Source organism: Seriola aureovittata, chromosome 7 (genome assembly GCF_021018895.1).
Source record: "Seriola aureovittata isolate HTS-2021-v1 ecotype China chromosome 7, ASM2101889v1, whole genome shotgun sequence".
NCBI lineage: Eukaryota > Metazoa > Chordata > Actinopteri > Carangiformes > Carangidae > Seriola > Seriola aureovittata.
Window position 1 is genome coordinate 26,869,898 of NC_079370.1, and position 18,125 is coordinate 26,888,022.

Sequence of the window (18,125 nt, forward strand, 5' to 3'; positions counted from 1 at the left end):
AGCCGCAGAGGAGAGTTGCAACAGTATGGCCGAGCAGGCAAAGACGGCAAACAGAGGGTGAGTAATTTCTCTTACACTGCTCACGGAAAGTGTTTAACCAACCAATGCAGGCGATGGTAAGTGAGTCACATTATTTGGTATCCCAACGACACAGTGTTATTCTGTGTGTAGATGCTTTTGCAAACACTAACAAAAGTTAAACAAGTTGCCAACTGTCAGGCACTACGCTAAAGTTAAAGTAAACACTTTAACATTGTGAAGCTCTGACATGAAAGTGACGTAGAAACATACTGTCACATATGAAAGAGTGAACTCGCAAATTTACAGACTTTATCTGCCACAGATTATGGTTTAGACATACTGAATATCTGTTCACTTGTGAATGTGTTGCTGTCATATACATCTGTCTCATACTGACAACTGTATATCTACTCTGTCATCGGTCAGTCAGTGTTCTTTGCCCTCATCCACTTTTTGTTTCACTCTGTTCAGGGTTGTTCAGAGAATGCTGTCTGTTGTTGGTGTTGACGGTCTGGCCAGCAGTGTGTGGGGCTATGTGGACACGACAATAAAGTAAGTTTTGAAGTTTGGTCTAGACCATTGGTCCCCATCCTTTTCCAGCTCATGCCCCCCTGGAAAATCTTTAAAATGTTCATGTCCCACATCCAACCTCATGACAATACGGAGGAAAAATAATATATGTTCTCAGAGAACTTTTTATTTTAATAACAGTCACTCTCTTCACTCTTTCCTTTAATTCCTCCTGTTGCTAACCACCTATCCATAACCACGTATCCACTGATTCTCCAGTTTTTGCCATGGATGTAAAATTAAGACGCAATAAGACTGAGATAGCAAACAAGTATATGATGTGGGACTTACTACGAGAAATAAAATTAAAGGATATTTTTCAACATTTTTAAAGATCATTTTGTTTAAAAATTGTGAAAATATTATTATAATGACTGTTTTTGTATAATTACATTTTTCACCAAAATAGTTCTGTTTTGCAGTCGATTTGCATTGATTTGTGGCCCACTTGCAATACCAATAGTTTAATACCACAGGTTGGGAACCAGTGGGCTAGACCACTCAGAGCCCTGGTGTAGCCCCTTAAATCACAAGACTGTTCATGTTTTAGATGAACACTAAGGCCCCTGTTCACTGAGAAATTAGTTTTTCTTATAGTTGCTTCACTGTGCAGAATGATGTAGATACAGAGTTTGACACTAGAATACAAAGGGTTAAAGTTTCTCTCTCTCTTGACATGTGTACGCAGGGAAATGACTTTCTTACGTCACAACTAATTTGGAGCCATTAATGGTCCAGTACTCGACTTACACAAGTGTGATGAGGAAACTTGAAGCCTCCACTGTGTACAAATGGGCTGTTCAGTGTGTCCAATAGTTATAAAACCATGTCAGTTATGGTTCTCTGCTTTACAGCAGTCTATGACTCATCTGAGCCTGAGTGAGCAGCAAACATATTGTTTTAATTAACTACCTGGTTTATCAAGCAGTTGGTCTGGAGCAGTCACTGGTCCACTTTCCAGCAACTGGCAGAAAGCCTCCCTTAGTAATTCCTTAGGTAATCCTACTGTGGCTGTAATTAATGCTACGGCACTGTAACAAATCCTACCTCAAGGATATTATTGCATTACACTGAGAGGTGTTTCTAATATTTTGTCCAGTCCATTGCGGGTAGACAAACTGTGCTGGTTGTGTTTTTGTGTAATAACTACAGAAACAAACTGCACGCACAAACAATGATTATCTTTTAAGCGGCACCTACAGTCATCAAACAAGACAGTATACTAATGCAATAATACAGAAAATATGTGTTTATTATAATAAAGGGTCATTTGGCTTTAACACCTGCTGCTCATTTGCTGAAATGTTTCACTTTTGTTCCGTGAGTGATGGATCAGGTGAGTTCACATAGGTGAGATGATTGAAATGAAGATTAGATGATGCAGACACAGTCATGGTCCTGATTCTGGTGACGTTAAAAGGCACTGACATGAGGATGAGGATGAGGAGGAGGCAGCAGCGTGTGTGTATGAGAAGGAGAGTTTCATTCAGAGAGAGAAATACATGGGCTGAATGTGACAGAAGTGTGTGGAGTTATTTACCGGGCCTGGTGACTTTCCTGTTCTGCTATTTCTTCATCTGTTTCCGCTGCAGAAACTTTATTTTGAAGGCTTCATACACCGAGTTTCAATTCTTCAGCCTGATGAGCTAACACAGTAAAACAACTTAAAGCTCCATATTCTCTTCTTCTCCTGTGTTTTATCTATAGTGTTGATCCATAAGAAGATATATTTGTAGTTTTAAGAACCAAAAACCATCTCAGTGTAGTTTTACATCTCCTCTCTCACTCTTCTCTCTGGAGCTTTAGTAACAACAGGTTGGTGAGCCAATCAGAAGAGAGGAGGCTCTGAGCCTCTTTTCTGATTTTCTAAGTGATCCAATAAAAATACAGCAGATTTCAGGTAAACACTCAGAGAAACCAAATCCTGCAAGGATGGATGATGGGTCCAGGTGGGCGGGGCTTTGGCCATGGCTGAGCGTGGTGACTGCTTTGTTGTGACATCACAAGTTTCAGAAGTTCTGACGGCTGGTTTTAAGGCTCAGTGTCTGAATATTGTACAGTATATTAAATATAGAATCTACACCTACTTTATAATCAAACAACACATGGACATCTACCTTTCGTACTATATGAGACCTATAATAATAATAATAATAATAAAACTTTATTTGTATAGCCTTGTTTGCAGGTTGTATATCATACCAGAAATGTCGCACAAAGTGCTTTACAGAGAAAGAAATGAAAAGGACATAAAATGAACATAAAAACATGATGTGAACATTGATGTGAAATGAAAAACATTAAAAAACATTGCAAACATGGAAAATGAGCTGGAATAATAATAAAATAATAACAGAAATATTGATAAAATGATGATAAATGATAAATGTATTTTATTTACTTCATGAGATAGAGATCAATAAAATAAAAAAGATGACATTCACCATCAGTCAGTCATCGACAGAGGCTGTCTATGAAACCAGTCCCCTCTCCTTCGTACAGAGGCTAATAAGTGCTAACATTCAGTCCTGATGCTGCCATGTTGGTTTAAGTTACTTTTTAATAGGGCTGAACAATTATTCAAAATATTATCAAAATCACAAAATGGCAATAGTGCAATATACAAATAGCAGGAGCTGCAATTTTTATGATAAAGGTAAAAATGTATAAATGAAGCATTGTGATGCCGCAGAGATGCCTCAGCCTTCAAATCATATTTCTCCACATGTGAAGGAACATGTTCATTTGGTAGAAGGCCCCAACAAAAATCACATCATGATCATTTAAATATTCTTTTCACTGAAAATGAAATTCAAAAATGACTGTTCCAACTGAAATTTTTTTTTTTAGCTTATTGTTCAGCTTTACTTTTAGTTTGTGCCCTCTGGTCTGCTGCTTCATTCCTCTGTTTCTGGCTTCATCCTTTAAGCCTGGTGCCACACCTCAGTGACACCAGGTCACATCTGTATGTCATAAGGGTGAAGCTCATGAACCTTTTGTCTGTGTAGGTGGTGCTGGATCCCCCGCTGGTTACCATCATGGTGTCCCACCTCTCAGAGCCAGCTTCAGTCTGCAGAGGACATGATGCTGAGAGGTGAGGATCAGTTCTGTCTACGTCTGTATGAAAAGTTGTCCGGTGTTTCAGTTTCACTCTCTCACTCCTCCCTTCACTGTCTCCACAGGTGTAAACAGTCCTTTCTCCAAACAGCACGTTCCTGTCTCCAGCGACAACCAGCTGTGGACCCTGATTGTCAGCAGAGACAGCGTTAAACACAGAACCCCCATGGTTCTGCTCCATGGGTTCGGAGGTGGCGTGGGCCTTTGGGCTCAGAACCTGGACGCTCTCAGTCAGCACCGGCCCGTCTTCGCTCTGGACCTGCTGGGCTTCGGACAGAGCAGCAGACCCCTGTTCTCCTCAGATGCCCAGGAGGCAGAGGACCAGTTTGTGGAGTCTATAGAGAAATGGAGGGCTAAAGTGGGTCTGGAGTCCATGATCCTGCTGGGACACAACCTGGGAGGATACCTGGCTGTGTCATACTCTATTAAACACCCAGGCAGGTGAGTGCAGGTCACGGGATGTCACGTAACATACTGGAGGGTCGTGTTGTTTTTTTAAAAGGAATTTTTTATCATTTAGTGCAGATCTCATTGATATGAGTTTGGTGTGATAAAGTTATACCAGGGCAAAGTAGATGTAGTTCAGTCTGACGGACTTTAAGAGGTAGACACAGGTTTTTGTAATATATATATATATATATATATATATATATATATATATATATATATATATATATATATATGTGTGTGTGTGTGTGTGTGTGTGTGTGTGTGTGTGTGTGTGTGTGTGTATATATATATATAAAGTTATTTTTTGGGTGGTTTTTATGCCTTTCTTTGATAGAGAAAGTGGAGAGAGACAGGAAATATGGGGGAGAGAGAGAGAGAGAGTAGGGGAGAGACATGCAGCAAAGGGTCTTGCCGGCCGGGAGTCAAACTCGCTACCTGCCTCTGAGGGCTCAGTATTTTTGCAACTTTATTAAAAGTCAAAAACTGAAATCTCTTAAAGCTCTAAGAAGGCAGATAATTATTCTTAAGTAGAAGAAAATGGGCTAGTCAGCATCTTCCTCCTGCAGCCAGCCTTCTCCAAGGGACAGAGAGCCACCAACCTTACAAAGGCCAGTGTGGAGGGTATAATGCACAACACTATGTATGAGGAGCTGCTATAATTCTGTATGATTCCTTATAAACATTTGACCAGATGTCATCTCAACTGTCAACAAAGTTCAGTAATCGTTTTTGTTTCACTTTTACTCTTCACCTGTATGTTTCTATGCTTCACCTTCTCAGGGTGAAAGAAGGCAATAGATAGATAGATAGATAGATAGATAGATAGATAGATAGATAGATAATTTAACCATCCCCTTGGGGAAATTCAAGTGTCCAGCAGCTTAATAGTAGTTAATAATAAACAATAATAGTTGAATTAGTCAAGTTCATGATCCACTGTCTTTGGCTGAGGTGTTCTACAGCCGGATGGCAGTGGGAACAAAGGATCTCCTGAACCTCTCGGTTCTGCAGCGCAGTGAGATGAGAAGTTTGCTGCTGTAGCTGGTTCTCTGTCCTGCAAGAATGTTGTGGAGAGGATGGTTGGTATTATCCAAGATGGCCTCCATCTTACATTGCATGCGTCTCTGCACAACAGTCCTGAGTGAGTCCAGACTCCTGCCAAGCACAGACCCAGCCTTTTTGACCAGCTTGTCCAGTCTCTTTGTGATCATGTCAGACATGTTGCCACCCCAGCAGACTGCAGCATAAAAGAGTACACTGGCCACCACTGACTGATAAAACATGTGCAGCACTTCACTGCAGACGGCTAAGGACCTGAGCTTCCTGAGGAACAAAAGCTAGCTCTGCCCCTTCAGGTAGACGGCATCTGTGTTCAGGGACCAGTCCAGTTTACTGTCCAGGTGCACACCTAGGTATTTATAAGTGTGCACCACCTCAGTGTCCTTCCCTGGAGTGTTGACTGGCTGAAGGGTGGCCCTAGACCTCCGAAAGTCCATGACCATCTCCTTGGTCCTGGAGGTGTTCAGAAGGAGGCAGTTCTTGTCGCTCCATTCACTGAAGGCCATCGTCAGATCCCTGTACTCCTCTTCCTGCTGTTCCTGATACGCACCACAATAGCTGTGTCATCTGAGTATTTCTGGATGTGGCAGGAATCAGAGTTGTATTTAAAGTCAGCTGTATACAGGGTGATTATGATTACAATAGCTTTGAAAAGGGGCTTGCTGTTACCATGGTAACAATGTGTTCTATTGAACTGAACTCTGATGTCATAACAGAATGTGATGTCATTACAGAATTCCTTTGAAGTTTTAGTGTAAATAGATATACCTCTCCCTCTAGCGTATTGACCTTTCATTGACTACTACACACGTATTGTTCACAGAAGCAGTGTGCATAATCAGAAATTATCGCAAAGAGAAAAAGAAAGATGGCAACAGGAACCGTTAAATGTCTGGACGCCCGTGTTCAGGATTATGTTGCAAACTACCACACAAAAGTCACGCAAGAATTACAGTCTGCACAGGCCATGCTCTTTAAGATGTATTCTGGACCTCAAAGGGCCAAGCTGAAAACCAGAGCTGAAACCCTGTATGCAGTCCTGGCTCTGCTAGAGGGCAGACAAACACAGGAAACTCTCAGCGAGAGAGAGCTGAGGGATGAAATATCTTCTCTCAAATGTAGCATGCGCTGTGCCGAAAACAAACAGGAGAGGGCCAATAACAACCTTAAAACCAAAGATAAAATCATCAAGCAGCTTAAAACCCAAGTTAATGGTTTAGTGATGCAGGTCACAAGTGATAAAGCTATAGAGGACACAAACCAGAATCTCCTTCATCTACTGAAGGACGTCGAGGAAACCTCTGCCTCCAAACTGAGTGTGGAATATGCAATTAATATGGATCTCAGGTGCAAACTGCAGAATGCCAAGAAACAGCTGCAAGAGCAGACTAGTGAAGACATCTACGCAGACTGCATGGATATCTTTGCTGACGGACAGAACATACAGGTCCAGATAAGTGAGAAGGACAACAAACCCGTAGAGTGCAACACAGATAGTGGACCAACCTTCCTGCAGAGCCTGGATACAGACAAACCTGTTTCAGAGCTTCAGCCAGAGGAGGTAACCAAACATGAGGAGTACAAAGAGGTTTTTCAGTTCAGTTTGGAGAATCTGAAATCAGACCACCATGTTGAAGATGAAGAGTTTACTGAGAAAAAAGAGGAGGAGGAAGTGGTTTGCCTTAAGATAAGTGAGTTACAGAAAATCACAGACACTGCAGTTAGTCAGATTCGGGAGGAGAAAGAGGATATGCTGAAAAGCCAGAGGGCGGAAATTGTCAAGCTCCAGGCTGTTGTGAAGGCGGCGGAGGAGCAGCTGCAGGCCCAACTTCAAGAGTCAACAAAAGTCCTGCAAGCCAAGGAGCAAGAGTGGGCAGGGATGTTTGAGGAGCTACATAGGACGTATGAAGAAAAACGCACCGAGAGTAGGCCCAGGTGGAGGAACTGGTTTGTCAGGATGGTTGTATGTGGCTCTGGACAAGATGTAGAGCAGTAGGAGATTCATATATTCAGATGTTTGGTTTTTTAATATATATATGTATATATGTGTGTGTGTGTGTGTGTGTGTGTGTATGTACATATCTGGTGCCTGAGGCCTAAGTCCTAAACCCTCACAGACTTAACTGACGTCACCTGGTAAGTGACTGAGTGTGAGAGACTGCCAGGGCTCGAAGTGGTATAAAGAGGAAGGGGACAGCACTTTGTGACATATCACATTCCTCTTTATACCATTTCGAGTCTCTCACACTCAATCACTTATAATAATAATAATAATAATAATTATAATGATAATTAGCAGGTCTCCCTCTCTCTCTCTCTCTTTCTCTTTCTCTCTCTCCCAGCTCTATATGAAATGTGCCCTGAGATAACTTCTGTTATGATTCAGCTCTAAATAAATAAAACTCAATTGAGTTGAATTTGCATCATTGTACTGATAAATTAGCATCAGAGCTCTGAGGTACTGCAACACACAGTAACACAGTTGAGCTAGTTTCATAAATGACTGGCAGTTAGATTTAAGTTTTAAAGGAGAATATTCCCAATGAAAATGCTTTATAATCTTATTGGAGCCTGTCAATACACATTCATAGAATAAGTCAGGGTTATTACAATCTCTGTGAGCTCACAGTAGCCACTTTATTAGGTACACCTGTACGATCTATTGCAGCTTTATTGACACAATGCAATGTGTAAATTCAATTATATGTTCATTCTATTTTTGGTTTTGTGTCCTCCACATTTACATACATGATCGGGGCAGAATACCAGAACACCGTCACTAACTTTGACCTCAGTCCTGAAACATATATTTTAATTAGCACCTCTATAGCAAAAAAGAACCGTTGTATTGGATTTGACTGTACGGGTATACATAAAGGTTTGTGTACAGTGAAGGCTTTAGGAGACAGTGTGTGTGGGAGCAAAAAGATAAATGACGAAGAACTTAAAATAAAAATAAGTTGCGATCTTCTCCTTTGAACATCTAACTGAGTGTACTGAAAGTGGCTATAATCAATATTTTTAAAAGAATATGAAAGGGTCACTAGTAGTGATGAACTTACAGAGAATTATCACCTGAATCTGCAGCTGCACCTTCAGCACTTCTTCCTTCCAGTTCTGGTTGACTCCTGCTACTCTGTTATCAGTGAGGATTTAAAAATCCACTGTCCAGTACCTGCAACAGCAGACAGACGCAGTGAGAGAGCAGCCGGTGAACATAGTGGGGCATTTAGCAGCTAAAGAGCCGGATATTTCTCTCAGGAGTTGGTGAAGAGCCAAGGGAATACTGGACAGGAACATGACTCCAAATGCTAATGTCGCTTTGTGACTGCTGGTTGTCTAAATAATCGACTGTCTACTATCAAGTTCATCATACTTCTCAAGTTGATGGATTTAAGTATCTTTCTATCTATACGGCAGAATTAATCTGCTAAAGAAGACCATATAATATGGTTGAAAGGTCCATGTACTAGCCGCTAAGTGGACTTTAAAGCTCCATATAGTATAAAGGTAGATGTCCATGCCCATGCATGATTATAGATCAGGTCTAGGTTCTATATTAATACTGTGAAAGTATCAAAGTTCTCAGTCCACAGAGAAATGCACACAGCCTGTATTCAGAAACTGAGCCTTAAAACCAGCTGAAGGACTTCTGTAACTTTGTGATGTCAAAACAAAGCAGTCATTGCCCTCAGCCATGCCCCAAGCCCCGCCCACCTGGACCCACCATCCAACCTTGCAAGGTTTCTTTGAGTATTTACCTGAAATCTGCTATATTTTTATTGGATCACTCAGAAAACAGTCAGTCAATCAGGAGAGAGGTTCAGAGCCTCCTCTCTTCTGATTGGCTCACTGACCTGTTGTCACTAGAGCTCCAGAGAGAAGCCTGAGAGAGGAGATGTAAAACTACACTGTGATAGTATTTTTTCTTAAAACTACAAATATATCTTCTTATGGATCAGTACTTCAAATAAAAGACAGAAGAGGAAAATATGGAGTTTTAACTGGAGACCCAAGTTGTAATAAACTAGAATTAACCTTTAACGGTTCACAGAAAAAAGAACAAATGAAGCAGAAGCTGCCCAGAGGATAAAATGACTCTGCATTGAACAGTGTTTTGAATAGTGACTCTGCCCTCTTAGTGTCAACATGGTTGTAGCAGAACATGCCAGCATCTGTACAGGATATAGTTGTGTCGATGTAGGTGCTGGCAGCCAGTGATAATAGCAGCCTCTCTCCTCCCACTAGCCCCTATCTCTCCTGAATCATCTCCTCTTGCTGCGTCTCCAGCGCCGAGCGTCCAGCATGCGCTCAGCTCTACCCGAGGGATGTCTGATAAAATGTCCTCAATCCCTTATCAGCCTCCTTCATCACTAACGCTAAAATATTCCTTCTTCCTGCCCTATAATATCTGAGTGTTCCAAACGGACTTTAAGTTACAACACAAGATGCTCTTGATCAGGGACATATGTCCTTTTTCAAGCTAAACTGTGCTCATTGTTCATGCTGTGGCCTGAACAGAAAGCTTCCTGTTTACTTATAACGAGACATAATAGAAACTATTTGTACTGGGTGTAATGTTGGTCAATGTGGTGCAGTTGGCATAGACTTTGGATAGTTTCTGGCGTGTGGCTAGTGTGTCTTTACTGTAGTGTTCTTTGTCTGTCACCCTGTGGATGTGAGGATGGTTGAAGATGGGTTTACTGATATCCAACCAACATATTTGCAGAGCTTCTCCAATCATCCTTATTGGTTACAACAGCACTGTATTCACCAAAGTCATTTTTGAAATCTATGTGCACAGTAACATGGCTACAGCAAAGTCAGACAGGGCAAGATACAGCAGTCAGATAATCAGACAGGCTGTAAACAAACCATCTAAACCAGTTTATATGGAAGTAAAACCATAGACTGTAAATGAAGATAGCCTCCGTGACATCACCCACTGCTCTACCGTCGCCATCTTGGCAGTGCCTGACTCCGCTTATCTCCCAGGTAATCCAAAAATGGGCAAAGAGGTTGGGCGTGTGTGGAGCTGAGGCCTCGGTGCATATGCTCCCATTAGCATTGTTAGTTGAAACTTATGTGAGATAGCATCATACCTTCAGTGACTGTTGGATAAAGCAATTGAAACAATGACCTAGATTGTAGAAAAACTAACAAAAAAAGACAAAAACACACATACACACACACAAAATGTGTGATGCAAGAGATATTTTCCAGTTCAGATCATTTTATAGGAGATAAAATCAAGATGAAAAATATTAAAAGGAAGAGTTCAACATTTTGGGAATTATTTCTTTTTTCACTGTGCATCAGATGAAAAGATTGAACTCACACTCTTTTCTGTAAATAATGAAGTTGGAACAAGGACTTCATTAGCTTACCTTGCCCATGACTTCTTAGAGATGTTACATGTTTGCCTGGCAACCTCGGGGAGACAATAAGATGTGTCATTTTTACACATTGGTTTTTGAACAGATTGAACAAACAAGATGTGACTTGTCTGTTAGCTCAGTGGCACTCGGAGGCAGGTTTTAGACAGAGCCATGTCCTTTAGTCATGTAATATATAGATATATTTCTGGGCCTGAAAAACCCATTTCATGTAACAAAATGTTAGAGAAGCCAAACAGCAGGTGAACTTCATTTTGTCTTTGTCTCTGGTCTGCAGAGTGAAGCACATCTTCCTGGTGGAGCCCTGGGGTTTCCCCGAGCGCCCGGACACAGTAGAGGCCGACCGTCCCATCCCGGTGTGGATCAAAGCCCTCGGGGCCATGTTCAGTCCTTTCAACCCGCTGGCTGGCCTCCGACTGGTCGGACCACTGGGTGAGAGTGGAGAGCAAAGACACAACTGGATTTTTATCAATTAGAGCAGATGAAATCTTAATATTCCCAGAGATGAAGTAGTTTCAGTGGCACAGAACATCCAGAAAAATGGAATAAACAGAAGTATCAGCCATAATAGGACTGACTGTTAAAATGAGGAGTTTGGAAATTAGAGTGCAGGGTAAAATAATGACTCAACATTTGAAGCTTAGAGAGAGAAAATGTTTGACAAATAACAATATATATCAAACACAAAACTGAGAACCACTGTTATACCCAACACCATGATGAGCACATTTACACTCAAAGTGGGGTCCGGGGACCCCCAGACGTTCTTGAGGAGGTTCTATGAGTATTATTTATTTTCACTATAATTCCCTCCATAAATGAGAGCTGTTTCCCAATTCAGAGGCTGCATCCTCAGTGGACGCGGTCTACCAAGGTGTGGCCTTTCATAGACCATGAAGGCCGAACTGAAATCAGACGGTTTGGTCTATAGAGGATTTTTGCTTTGTGTCACCAGCTGTCCCCGGCCTTACTGTTTTATTGCAAAGCATGGCTCCTGTCGCCTAGCAACCTTGAAAAAAAAAAAAAATTTCTCAAAAACTTGAGGTTTAAAGGCTCTTGGTTTTAACAGTTCCACTGTAAACTGTTGACCTGAGCTGAAACCCAATGCTTACATTTAACAGTCTAATCCTCAGGCTCTCTGTCACTGTTGTTTTGCTGCCATATTATTTTCATTACTGGCACACAATGAATCTTGGGATGGGTTGGGCCATGAAGGATCCAGCTGTTGGAGCCTTCATTACCCAGCAAAAGATGGGACACATTTTTAATGAGCATTTGAAAGTTGCGCTGCTCTAACGCAGTCAGTCTTCAAATGCAGCCTATGACGGATGATGCCCCTGAATTAAGAGACAGCTAATGACAGAATGTATGACTATGTTGGCCGTGGGTTTCAAACACTTTCTGTAATCAAACATCTAAATGCAAAAGCCTGAGCAGATGTGGGACCCTGGGACAAAATCTTATCAGATGGGGGTCCGTGGTCTTACTTGTGTCAGTTTTGGGTCCTTGATGTGAACCACTGGGCTATAGGACTGATTATACAACAGTTAGTTCCGACCCACTAATTTGATTCCATGAGTGCTGATATAGAGCACAACAGCACTGGGACGTTATCTGTCTTCGATTGTAACAAACTTGAGATGGAAGATGAAAATATTTCCAGAAATAACATTTGAATTAAATGATGTCTGGTCGTCAGAAGAGGATGAAGAGAAGAAGCCTGGATACTTCAGCGCACACCTGAGGTAACGTTTAGACAAAGTAGCAAGCGGCCTCATACCTATGACCGAATCACAGCCGTGCTGATATTCAGTACAACATCACTCCCTCTCATGTGATATTGCTTAAATTAAATATGACTGGGCTGCTAATTCAAACATGTTCTTCTGAGGCTGATTTTGGTCCAGAAGACAAATGAAGTCTGGTTCCTGTGTGTGTGCGCTCTCACCCGCCTTGTTCATAATCACGTAACATAATGAAGCGGCCTCGTCATGCTTGGCTTTGACATGTCGGCGTCTGCTTGTCTGGCCCCTGCAGGTCCCACTCTAGTCCAGACTCTGAGACCTGACTTCAAGAGGAAGTTCTCCTCCATGTTCAGTGACAACACGGTGTCAGAGTACATCTACCACCTGAACGCACAAACCCCAAGGTCTTCCTCCATCTCTGTTCCCCTGTCAGGCCTCATTATTGCTGCTCATGTTAATAACTGCAATGAAGACAATTTATTCATTACCTTAGTTACTACCTAGTATCATGTCTTGACATCAGCTATCCGGTTGTGATGATTGTTCTCATGTGTTGTCACAGTGGAGAAACAGCTTTTAAGAGCATGACCATTCCCTATGGCTATGCCAAGAGGCCAATGCTGCAGAGGATGGAGCAGCTGCAGCCTCACATCCCCATCACCATCGTCTACGGCTCCCGCTCCAGCATTGACAGCAACTCCGGCAGCACCATCAAAGAGATGAGACCACAGTCTCGTGTGGAGATCATAGTAAGTTCATGGCGTCCGGGATGAGAGAAAATACTTTATTCTGTACGTTATTATGAAGTTTTCCTACATTTCTCCTGTTTAGAGTTGATGTTGGGTTTGATAGATTTTTGAACTTTAACTTAATAATTTGCAGTCCAACAGAAGTATTTTAATTTTCAAGAGTTGGGTGAGCAATGCGGAAAAAAATCAAACAAAACATCTGGAGTTTTACCTCTAACTTCCTCTAACAGAAAAACAAAAGTAAAATACAGGACTCTCACCTGCCTCCCTAACGGAAAAAGAAAAAAGAATTCACAAAAAAAAGGCCTCTCACTTACAGATACCACAACTGCTTTTTAGAAAGTTCTCAGAACTGCACGGTCGGGCTGTGAGCCGGGGAAGAGGCGAAGCAAAGCCGGCATCGGCAGATTCCATTTTAAACTGAGCGCCATCAGCTCACAAAACATGTTTTTGGTCATAACTCACAAATTCACACGTTAATTATGACACTCAAATGTCTGTAAGGATAAAATTAAGAGATCACATTTCATATCCAAAAGGTCAAAGGTCAACTTCAATGTGACATCATATATAACGAAAGCTTTTTTGTAGGTCTTCGCATGTGACATGTGACATGTGCCTACCACATCTCGTACATGTAGGTGAAACATAGGGCTTGTTGAACTTGTTTAGGGAGCGCGATTGAACAAAAACATCAAAACATCAACATTTTCACCAGGCCTGACGTGTGTGCAGTAAACAACAGTTTCAATAGGGTTCTCCCAACGTTCAGTGCTTGGGCCCTCATAAACAAACAGCAGCAGCCATGTTGTTTGCCAACCACATTGTTTATCTGATATTTGCATTGATTTGTGAATGATAACTGTGTTTTTAATTTTAAAACTGAGAATTCCTTTCCATCATTGTTTTATTGAATCAATAAACCTAATCCGCCATGTTTTTAATCACCTGCCTCTCTTACTGTCCTCACTCCTGCAGACAATCCACGGAGCCGGACACTACGTGTACGCCGACCAGCCAGACGACTTCAACAAGCGAGTTTTGCAGGTGTGTGTTAAAGTGGCCTGAGGAGGAGACAAGCCGGAGGGCCGGGGGGGGGGGGACCTGTGGGACCGGACTCTGGAGGAAAAAGGGGAGCATCACTTCAGCAGCTGCTGCAGAACCACAGGATCAGGATCTCACGTTCTCGAGGCAGGAACCAGGAGATGGAACATAATAAATATTCTAACAGGAGCAGAGCTGAGTTCGATTCATGACACGCTGATGTTCACATGTCGCATTAACGGAGCAGTGATTCAGTCGCGTTCTCAGAAACTCTGTGAATACAGGCTTTATATCATTCACCAAGTCCCCTACTTCATGCTATTTAACAGCATTCACACGCAGATGAGACCGGCCTGAATCACATTTTTGTTTTATTTCTTTATTTTTTAATTACACACACACACACACACACACACACACACACACACACACACACACACACACACACACACAGAGGAGGGTGGCGCTGCAGCCTCTTGGTTTATAATTTGAGCATTAGTTCTACAGTGTTTTCTCAGAATTGCCTTTTCCCAGTGTAGCCGAGAAACCAGGAAATGAGGCATTTTGAATTTCATCGATTCAATGAAATTCTGCTGAGCACATGAGCAACCACAGAGCCTCAGTGTTCATCACATCACTGTCCATACGTTGCCTTAAGCTGCCCGCACTCTCTGACCCAAATATGTAAAAAATACCTTCTAAAAAGTATTTTTTAATAACGTGAAGATATTTCAAAGGTGAATTGATATCATATTCTTGGTGTTTGTATATGTTTGGTAAATATGCATTTAACAACAGTTTAATTTTATAATTTTATATACAATAGGAATATGATTAATATAGTCAGATAAATGATATCAGAGTGAAAAAGAATCAGAAAGCTCAGTTACAGTGTCGTGTGTCAGGTTTTTTCTGTGCAGAGCTTCACCTGTGGTTTGTGGTTTTTCCATATGATGCTGACACAGACAGGAAGTGTATACACTCTTCAGTATACAGCACCAGCACCAGTAGTATCAGCACCAGGAAGCAGCTATAAATGCATCTGCTGCCCATATTGATCTGCTCTGCTCTGTAGCAGCTGTGCTCTCTGATTGTTTGTGTTGTTAATGTTTCTGAATAAACCAGATCAGCTTTGGTCCAGAGCAGGAATAAACTGGAATCTACGAGACATGTGGCTTTTATATGGAGTATGTTTGTGTGTCAGTGTGTCAGCACAGAGGTGATTCAAACTGTTATTGTAACAATGAGCTGCCTCAAGAGATTTGCCTTTGTTTATTTATGTGTCGATTTTGAGTCTCAGATGAAGATTAAGTTCAAACTTTATCATTTAAAATCATTTTGGAAAAACCAGTGAATTGAAGTTTCTTATTGTTAAACTGAACTGGAACTCTAAATGACTTTGTTGGTGTGAAGCCACTTTTCTGTCTTTCTCCCAGGTTAATGTGGACTGAACATGTCACTGTCAGTGATGCAGATGTCTGTCTGTACAGATATTATCAGCTGGATGTGGTGTAATACTCACACTCACACAGATCTCATATGTCACTGGTTTCTGAATCATTAAGGTTTAAAGGGTCTAAGTTCAGACACATGATGTTCAGATACATGATATCTCTTTTTAGCTGGAATCTCTCATCACAGCTTCAACATCTAACCCTCCCTATCAAAAAAAAATTAAAACAGTATATCTATATTTTTTGTTTATAGTCAATATTTTCCTACAAACATCTTTTAATTTATTCAAATATTTGCCAGTAAAGAACAGCACTGGTCTATCGTGAAATTGGCAATAATATATTAACGATCCTACAGTGTACATAGTAATTCTAATTATTTAACAGACTGTTTTCAATATAAAAGCAGAAAAACTGCATATGTCAACCAGGTGACATTTTTGCATACTGCTTTTTGTTAAAGTCCCATATAAACAGAACTACTAGACAAATGGAGTAAACTAAACACTACAAACTGCTGAGCAAGTATATTTGTGTAACTAGAACTAGTTCCGGTTTCACTTGGTCTCTCTCTGAAGTCTGAATCAATGAGCCCTGATGATGTGGAGGCCTGTGCACCACAAATTACTAACAGAAGCAAACTGGGGGTGTGGAGGTGACCAAGCATGAAAAGGTTCATGGTTGGAAAGTCTAAGCTAAACCTTTATATATATTTATATATAAGTGTGTGTGTGTGTGTGTATATATATATATATATATATATATATATATATATATAATCATTGTATCATTATATATATAATATATATAATAATATCATATATATATATATATATATATATGTTATCATTATATATAATATATAAATAATCATATGATTTTATATTATATATTTAATATATAAAATGATATAATGATTACATATATATATCATTTTATATATTATAAATATCTCTTCCTCTTCTGGGGCTAGTTTTGAAAGGAAGGATTGAGGCCTAGTGATTTCCTTACTGAAACGCTCTGATCTAATCTGTGTATAATATAAAAGGCAGAGTTTAAAGAGGCTGAGGGAAGAAAGTCAGCTTGATGCTTAACTGATTTAACTGAAGTCTTTCACAGCAGCATTAATGTTGGAGCTAATTTGACACAGGGAAATAGGACTTTGTGTTTAGTTTCATGAGCCAGTTGCTTCTCAGTGATTGTAAATATGAAAAAATCTTGTATTGCATAAATTATTTTGCTCCTAAAATTGTTGTGACAGCTCTCCTGATTCTATTTATTTTAAGTGTAAACACAAATAAAATGTTTGCTGTAGTATAACCACGGTCCACTCGCTGCTCTGTCTTCTGTCACACATGAATAATGTAGCTCAGACTCGCGCCTGCATCATATGTTTAATCTGCGATGCAACACTTTCATTCTGCTTCTCCCCCTCTTTTGCTTTTCATTTTAATGGAGAAAAAGTGACAGATGAATCAATATTTTTCCTCCAGCTCCCCTTATCATTTCAGAGCTGTCAGCCCTCTGCCAGAGAGAGGAATGATTCCTACGCGCCTGTGTTCAGTAAAGGGCCGATGTAGTTCCCCAACACCACCACCGGAGGGCACTCAAGTGTAGAAGAGGAGATGTGGAGCTTGTGGGAACAGCTGCACTCCCCCCTTTTTTGCACTAATATCTCGCACCTTTGTTATTTCATTTTAAGACAACAAACTGAAACCAACATATAATATGACACGGTTCCATTTTAGCAATTGCCAAAGATATATATATATATATATATGTATATATATATATATATATATATATATATATTGATGCAGGAGGAGGATGCAGGCTCATGTGAAAGTATTTCTGAGCCACGTGAAGCCAGTGGAGCCAGTTTTGTCCCTCTCAGCTGTTTGGACATTGAGGTGAGTATAATGAAGTTTCCTCTATTGATGAGGAAACTGAAGGAATCTCATTCATTTCTTTAAGGTGCTCCATCAGGATTTGTAAAGGAATACTACATCATACAAAGTATATACCGCACACTGAGGAGTATTTATTTGGGGGCTTATACATGAAAATACATCACCATCCACTGAGGCTGTGAAACCAGAGCCTTCTTTGGCGGTTTATCAATATCATTAGTTGCATATCAAACAATTAACTTTAGATGACACCTCAGGGTACACACTATAAAGCTACTGCAATGCCATCCTTCCTCTGACATGAGCCCATTAAACAGAAAATGGCAGGGTGGGGCCTCCACAGACCTGTGAGCCACTCCACTGACTCAGAATCTCCCACTGATGAATCACAGGATTGATTACCGGAGTTTTTTCACTTATCCAGTCACAGTCAAATCAGATGGAAGGTGCATCATTGTCAGAACATCAGGTCCATACGAAGGCCACCGATGCTCTGAGTTGATGAGGGAGCAGGCATGAGGGCACAGAGAATATATTCTAATACTGGTGCCACTGCAGAGAGCAGAGCAATGCACTGCAGCTCCAGTCATTTACAAACTGTCTGTTTCGC

General features: G+C 40.9%; 1 protein-coding gene across 1 annotated transcript; it reads left to right on the forward strand.

Annotated features, from left to right (window-relative positions):
* Window position 1: 1 nt before the first annotated feature.
* Window positions 2-16,933, forward strand: abhd5a (abhydrolase domain containing 5a). The gene is made up of 8 exons (XM_056381602.1): window positions 2-57; window positions 493-573; window positions 3,600-3,685; window positions 3,774-4,149; window positions 10,891-11,045; window positions 12,651-12,762; window positions 12,921-13,107; window positions 14,086-16,933. Exons 1-8 carry the CDS (start codon window positions 26-28, stop codon window positions 14,173-14,175), a joined length of 1,119 nt encoding a protein of 372 aa, XP_056237577.1. The 5' UTR covers window positions 2-25; the 3' UTR covers window positions 14,176-16,933.
* Window positions 16,934-18,125: the final 1,192 nt, after the last annotated feature.